Below are 12,380 nucleotides of genomic sequence, written 5' to 3'. Positions count from 1 at the left end.
ATATCACATCAAAAATAACATTATTATCACTTTTTTTATAATTTTGCCTACAAAAAAATTGTCAACATGAATCTCATAGGACATGACAGGACAATATAAAGCCCCCTGAGCCACACAAAGTTTTGATAATAGTCGTCAACCAAAAGAAATTAAATCAAGGAGTCAGAGAACCCATTGAGAGCTAAATTGGTCTGCAGTTTTTTTATAAAGTGAATCAACTGTCAACGTCATCAGGGTGATCGACCAATGTCATTATGGCGTCCGACCTACAACCGAGTCATCAGTCGATCAAACGGTCCTATTAAAATAGACCGTCAAAAAAATCTACTGTCTCATCCCTACCGACCAGATCACTAAGTCAAAGATTCTAAGATATCTCTAGCTCCCAACAAACCATATACATGTAATACCATCTGCAGTCTTTATTGAAATAGAGTTCTCAAAGATTTTGTCTATAAGCAGGTTACCCTGAGAATATGATAAAATATTACATCAACAGTCCTGATGCAGTTTTATGTGTGGATGGTAGTATATAGGTATTATTAGCAGTATTGTGGTGTTATTTTGTTAAATAACAAAATAACATCACAATACTACCAATAACACCTCCAATATTATCATCTGCATCTAATCTGTATGCAGGTCATCGATATGTAATATTTTTTTCTGAGAACAGAGGGTACACAATCTTAATCAAAAGGCCGAAAGGCCAATTCACTCGTTTTAAATTACAGTCCATTCTTTCTCTTTCTTTCTCTCGTTTACGTTCTACTTATTGGGTGTAATCCACGAGACAAATTCGGATCCAACAATCTTCATGCATAAATTTAAAACACCTCGAGTGATTTGCATGTAGAGAATACATAAAGAATTGTCTGCTGGACATGTAAATTTCCCTAAAATAAATACAAACTGTCAAAGAAAATTTTACTTGCATAACACACAAATTCCTATATAATCACATATCTCACATCTAAACTTTCATATTTACATATATAACATTTTGGTATTTTAAACCGTTGCATTAAAATAAAATTCACTTTTAAAAATTATAATAATATCATTTATATGTGATAGTATAGATTTGATGTTATATGTGTAAATATAAAAATTTAGGTGCAGGATATCTAAATAAATAAGAATTGTGGGTTATGCATGTAAATGCCCCTTTTTTTAAAATATAATTTAAAATTAATGAATATATTATATTAATTTTAAAATATGAAGATTTAGATAGAGACCACTTAATTGATTAAATTTATTTACTATTAATATATTTTATTAATTTATATTTTATTCATTTTTTATTTTTAAAATAGCTCATATTCAAAATTATGTTTAAATAGCATGGTCATGTTCAATTCATTTCGAATTCCTCTCTTGATGTGTAGCATTTACTTGGTACAGCTTAAATTATCTGAAAAAATAGAAATATTTACATACATACCACTCAATTCTTATATATTTATATGAGTTGATTTTTCAGAATTAAGTAGAATTATTTTATTAAAATGAAAGTGATGTACAAATACTTTTTACATGATTCTCATAATATGAAAGACAAGAAAAAGAAAATATCTGGAAAAGAAAGATATAACACATATATATCTAATTAGTCAATTCCTAATAATTACTAGGAGATAAAAGAAAAACATAAAATAGAAAAGGAAATAAATCTAACGAGCCACACAAAGTTTTGATAATAGTCGTCAACCAAAAGAAATTAAATCAAGGAGTCAGAGAACCCATTGAGAGCTAAATTGGTCTGCAGTTTTTTTATAAAGTGAATCAACTGTCAACGTCATCAGGGTGATCGACCAATGTCATTATGGCGTCCGACCTACAACCGAGTCATCAGTCGATCAAACGGTCCTATTAAAATAGACCGTCAAAAAAATCTACTGTCTCATCCCTACCGACCAGATCACTAAGTCAAAGATTCTAAGATATCTCTAGCTCCCAACAAACCATATACATGTAATACCATCTGCAGTCTTTATTGAAATAGAGTTCTCAAAGATTTTGTCTATAAGCAGGTTACCCTGAGAATATGATAAAATATTACATCAACAGTCCTGATGCAGTTTTATGTGTGGATGGTAGTATATAGGTATTATTAGCAGTATTGTGGTGTTATTTTGTTAAATAACAAAATAACATCACAATACTACCAATAACACCTCCAATATTATCATCTGCATCTAATCTGTATGCAGGTCATCGATATGTAATATTTTTTTCTGAGAACAGAGGGTACACAATCTTAATCAAAAGGCCGAAAGGCCAATTCACTCGTTTTAAATTACAGTCCATTCTTTCTCTTTCTTTCTCTCGTTTACGTTCTACTTATTGGGTGTAATCCACGAGACAAATTCGGATCCAACAATCTTCATGCATAAATTTAAAACACCTCGAGTGATTTGCATGTAGAGAATACATAAAGAATTGTCTGCTGGACATGTAAATTTCCCTAAAATAAATACAAACTGTCAAAGAAAATTTTACTTGCATAACACACAAATTCCTATATAATCACATATCTCACATCTAAACTTTCATATTTACATATATAACATTTTGGTATTTTAAACCGTTGCATTAAAATAAAATTCACTTTTAAAAATTATAATAATATCATTTATATGTGATAGTATAGATTTGAATGTTATATGTGTAAATATACAAATTTAGGTGTAGGATATCTAAATAAATAAGAATTGTGGGTTATGCATGTAAATGCCCCTTTTTTTAAAATATAATTTAAAATTAATGAATATATTATATTAATTTTAAAATATGAAGATTTAGATAGAGACCACTTAATTGATTAAATTTATTTACTATTAATATATTTTATTAATTTATATTTTATTCATTTTTTATTTTTAAAATAGCTCATATTCAAAATTATGTTTAAATAGCATGGTCATGTTCAATTCATTTCGAATTCCTCTCTTGATGTGTAGCATTTGCTTGGTACAGCTTAAATTATCTGAAAAAATAGAAATATTTACATACATACCACTCAATTCTTATATATTTATATGAGTTGATTTTTCAGAATTAAGTAGAATTATTTTATTAAAATGAAAGTGATGTACAAATACTTTTTACATGATTCTCATAATATGAAAGACAAGAAAAAGAAAATATCTGGAAAAGAAAGATATAACACATATATATCTAATTAGTCAATTCCTAATAATTACTGGGAGATAAAAGAAAAACATAAAATAAAAAAGGAAATAAATTCAATCCTCATAACTTCGAACACACCCCTTCGAGTTGAAACATAGATGTCAATCATGTTCAACTTAGATTTAAAATCATCAAACAATAAGCAAGGAAGATCTTTGGTGAGATAGAAATTGATATTTTCATCTCGTACTTGGTAATCAACCTCAAGAGCATTTAGAGATACTTTTAATTGATTGTGGTTGTCTTTGACTGCAGTTTCTGCAATATCAATAGGTAGGCATAAGATTTCTACAAATAATGTTGCGGGGAAGTAGACAACCTAAAGGATATTGCTACAAAGAAAAAGAAGCACCTGCAGGAAAAGCTGCAATGTATGGCCACAGGTAAAAAAGAAGAACATATGCAAGGAAAGCTACAGGGTATGGTCCTACAAGTAAAAAAAGAATAGACACTAGCAGGAAATGCTGCAGGTAAAGCAACAGGGTATGATCATTTTATATTTGGAAATTAATGCTAACTCCACTTCTTTATTATCTATTATAAATTTATCGAAGATTGCAAAAATTCAACACTTTGGTAAGGTATTGATTGTTTGGGAGGCTGGAAGATTTTATTCTATTTAATTAGATTTTGATTGAATCCCTTCATTTTCTTTCCTTTGAATGCAAAAACATACATACTTATAAATATAGGGTGGCAGTGCTTCCGTGTTTGTAATAAACTCTAAGGGTGTGTTTGCTTCTGCTTATCAAGATAAACAGTTTAACCTGAAAAGTGGCTCTCAGGGTTCGACTCACGGCCAGCGTTTAGGGTAAAAACCCAACCACATTTTCAGATAAGCTGCCGAAATGTGTTTTCCAAAAGGAGAGGCGGCGTTTTGAAAACACCGACTGCACTTATAAGCTGCCCCAAACGGGCCCTAAATTTTTATCCTTGACATACTTATTTGAGCAACACTAGTATATCACTGCATATTATATACACATTATGAAGTCTCTTTTATATACTTACAGAAGTATGTTAAGTCTCAGAAGTAATAACCTCCACAAATTTTTATCCTTGAAATACTTCTGACCAACACTAGTTATATAAGCTCTACAGAAGTATGAAACACTAGTATATATGTCTCAACACTAGTATATAAGCCTCCCAAAATCTTTATCTTTGAAATACTAGTATGTACGGTGCTTCTGTGCTTGTAATAACCCCTACAGAAATCTCTTTTATAGCAGTGCATAATATGTACATACAGTGAAATACTACAATTATGAGGAACACTAGTATATTATATTAAATTTTGGCAGATGCACTGAAATACGTACATATTATGAGTATCTATCTATAATGAGTATCATTTATGCATTCTTATTGCAAGCTTTGGAGAAAATGCTGGGATTAGAACAATGTGTATTTATTCTTGAAGGTTTCTAGAATAGTGCACTTATTCTTTTCTGAGCGGTTTTAATAGCCTTTTTTTCTTATTTGGATAAAATTAATGTTGTTGGTTTTGATAGCCTTCTTTTCAAAATTGTATTGTTCCTCTGTTGGTTAGCATGTGGCAATGGTTTTTGAGCTACTTACGGACATCGACATTTGGATTTGGAATTCAACCGGACATTTTTATGTACTTGATGGAATTACACTAATCTCATTCTTCCTCTTGCCATTTTGGAGAGCAATGATGATATCTACAGCAATATCAATGTGCTCAATCAGCGTAGCTACACGAATGATGCTCGGATATATTTGTTTGGACATTTAAGTATTGGTCTTAAGCCTTCGACTTGCTAGAGCTCTATTTATTTCAGAATTCGGTATTGCTTAGATAGAGCATTTCATTGAGGTTGTTGTATAGTCTAAGCTCTCTTTATCCCCCTAGATAGATCTTCTTTTTAGCTTTTGATTTCCTTTGGTGCATTTCGTCTCTTTTCATTAAGGCAGTTGTATAGCAGAAAAACAAACAATGAATGAAAGTTAGTGCCTCAAAAGACGAAGTTAGATGTGATATTCATGAAGCTCCACCAAAAGGCATAAAGGCAAGCAAACATGTTAGAGAGAAAGCTCTTGACAATTCTCAGAGAACATTAGTTATAGAATAAAACAAATGTTAGAGTGCTTAAAATTATGTGTAGCTTTCTTATATTGTTAGTAAATTAATGAGCCATGTAAGCTATTTATGCATTTTTTTTAAAGCTTTGTTATATTTTTTTTTTTTATGACTTTACGATTCATTGTTGTACCGTACCCCATTGTATATAAGCTATATTTGTAATCAAATTATTTTTATCAATTGAAAATCACCTGTTGTAACTATGTCATTACTTTTCTGTGCTTTTTTTTATTTTTTCAATATCAAATACATATATTTTGGTTTATCAAAAAACCGAACCATTCAAACCAACTTAAATTTTGGTTTGAATGATTTGGTTTTTAGCAAAATAATATTTGGTTCGGTAGTTTGATTTTTGGATTTCGGTTTGGATTGGTTAGCCAAATTTTAAAATCAATAAATCCGAAAAAACCGAAAGCACACCCCTAGATGTAGCTTCCCCAAAGAGACCCTTAATTCTAATCAAATGGCCACAAAAGGGGAGATAGAATCTGGTGTAAATTTTTTAGACAGAAATATGAACAGTTCGTTGAAGAGAATGCAAACGAATTCATAATGCACGCATTTTCTCAAAATTTATCACTTAAAGGAATGTCTATTTTTATGACATATGGATTTAAATGAATGAATATGATAGTAATTGAAGTTCTTCCTAATCAAAACACTCAAAGAGGCACCTGGCTAGTCTAAAATTAATTGCACTTTTAAGAATAGATATCGCATATACAAGCTTGAAAGAACAAAGAAAAGACAGAGAGGACAAAGAGCCAAAAGGCGACCAAAAGTTTATAACAAACCATACGGTCGTTTATATACATACCACGCAATTTCTACGTATTAAACTTTACTTTTTACATTTATCCCAACCAAATCTTTCATATTACATCAAAAATATCACCATATTAACTTTTAAAAAGTGAAATACATATTTTCATGCATACATGCAGTGCATCTATGTAAAAAATTAAAAGTTTAGTGCTAGACATGTAAATACATAGGAATAGGACGGTATGTATGTAAATTTTCCCAAACCTTATTATTCCCACTACAAATTTAATAAACATAGATACCTAAATTGTTTAAGGCTCCATCTTAAACTCCATACTAGGAATGATAAAAGTAAAGAAAAACAATGAACAACAATTGTTGCAAAAGAGGTCATTCAAGTTAAAGGGATACAATTTTCAGACATAAAGATAGCTTTGATGTTTAATATAAAAAAAAACAAGAGCAATTTACAGAAATAAAAAATTGTCAAGGTAAGAGCAATCAAGCTGCTGGGACCATATGATTTTATTACCCATTTGGTCAGGAGAATTACTAAGGAAAAAAGCATTTATAAGATTCATCATCTTGTTTGTTGGATGAAAATAAAATTCAACTTTCTTCTCCTTAAACCCTTCTCAAATTCCATTATGTCATTTTTACCCCCGAAATGAATAAAAAACATTATTTATAAAAACTCAAGACTGACATCAGGATTAAACTCTGAACCAAGGAAAATCTCCAAGTAAAATGACCTTGGAACACCTTGTTTGTTTAACGCTAACTGTTTACTTACAGGGAATGTTGCCAATCAGGTAACCTTCAGATCCCATTCTTTCTATTATTGCCTTCTGCAACAGATAAAAGGAATTTATATATACAAAATGCCAGTTTAAACAGCAAAGAGAAACTTTTTAAGGAAAGCTTCAGAAAAGAAAGTATTAGAAGTTTACGTAGAAGAATTTATTTTACGTAAAATTAAGCAATAAAATTAACAATTCCACCAAATTCCTATGTATTTACAAATATAGCAACTAGTCTTCACTTTTTAAGTTTGTACCACCCAAATCTTTTATACCACATCATAAATACCATCATTTTAACTTTTAAAAAGTGAAATACATACTTTCATGCATATGTAAGATGGCATTTAAGAAAAAATTGAAGATTAGGTCTTTGATATGTAAATACATAAGAATTGAGTGGTATGCGTGTAAAACTTCCCTGATTTTATATTCTACTTCTGCGTTAGATGTTCTTATCCCATTTTTCTTGTACTTCTCCAATTAATGATTTTGTATCCTAAAAATATGAAATATATTGAACTTAACCTCTTGTCAGCCATAAAACTTGCATCATCTATATTTTTGTATGCATCAAGATTCAAATGTCACCCTTTTTTAAATAGAATTCTCTTCCTCATAGCTCTTTCAAAATATTCCAGATTTCTATATATTGATAGTATAATCCACATCAAGATTGAACATGACTTGACTCGTCATACCGATAGCATAATGAATAACAAATTTAACATGTGAAAAACAGATTAGCTTTTCCATAATTATTTGATAAGAGATATTCTCTACTTTTATGCTTTTAAAGCATCTCCAAGTTTATGATTGAATTTCATGGAAACTCTAAAAAATTTTACATCCCAACTTACCTATAATTGTGAAACATTTATTATGTATTTTTGTTGTGAAATAAAATTCCATGACGAACACACGTGACTTCAATGCCTGCCAAATATTTTATCTGGTCTAATTCCGTTGAGATTTGTATATAATGTAGCCTCCTAGTTGTAAATAGAACAAGTCTAAGGATTTAGTTGTAAATATTGTAAGGCTCTATATTAGCCCAAACCATTAATGAAATGAGTAAGTTTGTCAGACCAATAAATCTTTATGGTATCAGAGCCCTAACTGCCTCTCCTCGACCGATCAGTCGGGAGTCGGGATTGGCGCAGAGAGACTCGAAACTCCCGCCGCTCCTATTTCTCTCTTCTTCGGTCATGATCCTCATGAAGTAGCGGCGAATCACACGATCCAGTCAAGATCGACGTACATGGACACAGATCGGCGTGAAGAGACTCGAAACTCTTGTTTTTTCTGCTTGGTCCTCGTGAAATTGTCTCGAGCTAAAGCTAACAGAGGCTTAGGCTTTGTTGAGAAGGTGTGTGGAATCACGACATAGGGAGGTAACGCTGTTGCAGTATTGTTTGCGGGCTTGGGAGTGAGGAAGGCAGCGAAGCTGGGCTTTGTTTATGGAGTTACATTTAGTGACAGGAAGGCGAAGGATCAAAGCAGTTGTGGTTTTGTGTGCGGGACAGAGGGATTGCGGCTACGTGGGCTAGGCCAAAGCTGATCACACGAACTTGCAGATAGAAGACCTAGAATTAAATTCTTGTGATTAAAGATGTTAAGAGACAGAAATATCGGAGGTAAATGATTGAAACTTCTGGGGAAGATAGACCCTAAAATTTTGAAGTATTGGCTAGCTCATACAAGGAGCTTGCATCACGGTGAGAGCCACTACCTTAACATGTGCTCCGACGCAGGTGAAACTAAATCTCCCTCCTGTGGATCTGAAGCTCGATGGACAGGCCACTTATCAAAGTTGGTCGCGTCGGATCGAGACTGTTGTAGTAGGGAATAGACTAGAATGATGTCTGACGGGGGTCGAGTTAAAGAGTGGCAGTGCTGTAAGAGATGAGTGGAGGACCACACATGCATTGATGTATACTTAACTACTCAACTTAATAGTTTCATCGATTTCCACATCTGTGGATGGCGTTCGATGGGTGAATTACATCTGAGCAAAATTGAAGAAGACTTAAGCCGGGACTAAGAATAACATGACGGTATTCTAGATACAGCATGACATAAAGGTAATGGTACAGGGTGATAGATCAATCTGGGAGTACACCATAGAACCGAAGCGGCTGTGGCAAGATCTTGATCACATCTCACTTGTGCAAAGATCTTCCCTTTTTAGCTTCCCTTTTTAATCGGGAAGCAAAAAAGGGAAGATCTTTGCACAAATGAAGACTACACAGTTTCTAACTTATCTTAACTGGGCCTTTGATCAGAGGAGATCGGTCCTCCTAGCTCAAGAAACGATTTCTTCACTAGATGAGGCCATCGTCGTGATGTTACAGGAGGAGAGTCGCATGAGACTACACTCAGAGTCAAATGGACTTCCAGATACACAATCATTTCTGACTGTCTCGAGCTCATATATGACAGGTGTCCAGGGGGCGACCCGCAGGTGCTATAATAGTGGAGAAGTGAGATACCAAAGCAAGACTTGTCCAAAACCACCCAAAGAGAGAGAGACGGGTGAACTTGGACAATCTAGAGTCTGTGGTCGTAATCATTGGGCAAAAGGGGTGTAAGATGATGCCACCGAACGAATATGATCGTAGCAGAGAATGAGGGAGAGACGAATGGTTTTTAGGGATGAGGATTAGGAGCTCTTAAATATGTTGAAGAGGTAGCAGAGAGCGGCAGATGATGTGACTGAGGATGCATCCAACTTATCATCATCTAAGAGGAATATTGTCACTTATGCTTACTCAACCAAAGATACTCGTGATACACATGTTGTTGCCTCTATATCCGCTGCAAGATACTAGAATGGATAGTCGACTCTGGTGCATCTCGACATGTGACAGGTGTTGCAAGTAAGTTCTCTTCATATACTCATCTAGCATTTTCAGAAAGAAATCAGACCACTAATGGTAGAACACAGTCTATGGTTGGTAAGGGTACAATGAGATGTACTAATTCTAAGATTAAGTCCAATGTTTTGCATGCTCCCTCCTTTCAAGTAAACATTTTATCCATTAGTGTCATTATATTCCAACTAAAATGTGTTGTTTTATTTTATATTCCTAAGGTGATCTTTCAAAGAATGGGGACTGGCCGGAGACTTGGGACTGGTACATGTCATAGTAGACTCTGGGACTTGGATAAAGAGGAGGTGGACTCAGCCTTGACATCCATGGTAGAGAGTGTTGGAGTAGGAGGATCGGGAAAGAGTTAAAGGATGTGTTGCTGCTGCATCACAAGTGCATAAGATACTCTTCATTTAGTCTATTGAGTTGTTTGTATTCTTCTTTGTATGAAAAGGAAAATAAACGAAAATTTATGTGTGATGTCTGTGAGTTTGTCAAGCACACTAGGAACTCTAATGTTAGTTTTGGTTATGGGATTTCTTCTATTTTTTATTTGGTGCGCTCATATGTATGAGGACATTACTCTACAACTTCAATAAATGACTACAAAGATTTTGTGACTTTTATTGATTGTTTTTCTCGTGTTACTTGATTATGATTGATAAAGAAAAAAAAGATGTGTTTACCTGCTTTAAAGGCTTTCACAAGGTGATTCAGACTCAATAGTGTGCAGTAGTGAAGACATTAAGGTCTGATAACGGAACATAGTATACCAACAAGATTTGAGTACATGTCAGCCCAATGGATACAACATCAAAACAATTGTCCATATACACCGGCACAAAATGGAGTAGCAGAGAAAAAGAATAAACTCCTTCTAAAGGTAGCTATAAGCATGATGATCTCGATGAATGTCCCAAAGCTTTTGTGGGGCAAGTTGTTTTGACAGCCCTTAATTAATCAACGGAATGACCTCAAGAACGTTGGAGTGACAATCTCCTTATGAATTGTGGAAAGAAGAGAATGGTTGGATCCTTCAACTGAAGATATTTGGATGCGTATATTTTGTAAAGGATAATAAACCATTTAGGGAAGCTGAATCCAAGAGCTGTGAAGTGTATTTTTCTAGGTTATTTTGCCACTCAGAAGAGGAATGTTTATTGGAGCCAAATAGAGAAAAAGCTGCTTGTGAGTATGGATGTAATCTTTAGGAATTGAACCATACTACACATTGGAAGTAACCTCACCCTTTGGTGACTCGTCAGATGTTGGAAGTATAAGGTGATTGGGGGAGAGTAGTGATGGTGAGAGATTGGTACAGGTGGGAATGATGGCTTGTCCCGTTGTGTGAGAAGGATTGACTTGAAAAGAGTAAGAAAATGAGGAAAATGAGCCTGAAAGTGGTGGGACTTGATTGACTTGAAAAGAGCAAGAAAATGAGGAAAATGAGGAAAATGAGCCTGAAAGTGGTGGGACTCAAGCTCAAGGGGAGCTTAGGGTGTATACAAGGAGGAAAGGGCAGAATGAGTGAATAGTACATGTCTTGCCCCAACAAGTCCCATATCCATGTCTACCCCGACTCCTGAGACACCTATACTATCCACCTCAGAATTTGATTGCACAGGTGATGTGATTCCTCCCTCTTCTCTTCCTACTCCCACGACTTTAAGGAGGACCTCTCGCAGCAATGCAGGTCATTCTCCTGATCGTTTTGGTTTCTCACAAGACATTGTCCAGTTTGTCTCATACTCTAACATATCACTTTTACATGAATCATTTATTATATCTTTGGATATTGTTTCTATATCTAAGTGTTGGAAAGTTTCTCATACTCTTGATCGTTTTGGTTTCTCACATGACATTGTCCAATTTGTCCCATGCTCTAACATATCACTTTACATGAAGCATTTATAACATCTTTGGATTTTGTCTCTGTACCTAAGTGTTGGCAGGTAGCTAAGGAAGACCCAAAGCGGAAGGCTAAAATATTGGAGGAACTTGGTGCTCTTGTTGACCTCACTTTTGGTTGAGGTCTAGAAACTTCTTCAGTAGCCTAGGTCTAGCCATAAGATTTTCCTATTGACTAGTCTTAGAAAACTAGAAAAGGTACCCTCATCATTAGAAATTCAAAACTCTTCTTTTTACTCAACTTGAAATTCCACATATTGACCTTAACCTCTAGCATTTAGTAGGTAAGATCATTATGAGAGAATTCAAGAAGAGTCCCTATAGGATTACTTGGCTTTAGGATTGACCCTGGGTGTTGACTTGGAACTAGGGTACACCATATCTTCACAATACATTAATCCATGGTTCATTTAGAATGGATATCTATCCAATTCTATGTGAAATGCCTAACTTGGTCTTTTGCCCATAGGCACCTCCAAATTACCTAACTACCATTGGGACCCAAATTTGGCTAAAATTCCCAAATTTTGCCAAAATACCCAAAATTGATCAAAACTCATATCAAACACTTTGAATACATCAAAATTTGCCAAAACTGACAAAAATAACCAAATTACCAAGATGCCCCTCCATGACCCAAAATCCAAAAAATTCCAAAAATTCCTAAAAAATCCCAATAAATCAAAAATATTCCCAATTTCATTTTGTTCAACTACACCTTGG

General features: G+C 34.0%; 1 protein-coding gene across 3 annotated transcripts in view; it reads right to left on the bottom strand.

The window, feature by feature from the left end:
- Positions 1-3,340: 3,340 nt before the first annotated feature.
- Positions 3,341-12,380, bottom strand: part of LOC110022025 — a 54,464-nt gene continuing 45,424 nt past the window's right edge. For 2 of the 3 annotated variants that reach the window (XM_020720794.1, XM_020720796.1), the window contains 2 exons: positions 6,870-6,924; positions 3,341-3,456 (listed from right to left, as the gene is read on the bottom strand). In XM_020720794.1, coding sequence (XP_020576453.1) covers positions 3,455-3,456; positions 6,870-6,924 — 57 coding nt within the window. In that variant the 3' untranslated portion in view covers positions 3,341-3,454. Of the gene's footprint in view, positions 3,457-6,589; positions 6,925-12,380 lie in introns of those variants that run through there. The other variant, XM_020720793.1, reaches the window with a different exon arrangement.

This window comes from Phalaenopsis equestris, unplaced genomic scaffold, assembly GCF_001263595.1.
Source record: "Phalaenopsis equestris unplaced genomic scaffold, ASM126359v1 Scaffold000163, whole genome shotgun sequence".
Taxonomy (NCBI): domain Eukaryota; kingdom Viridiplantae; phylum Streptophyta; class Magnoliopsida; order Asparagales; family Orchidaceae; genus Phalaenopsis; species Phalaenopsis equestris.
This window is presented reverse-complemented; position numbering and strand designations above follow the sequence as displayed.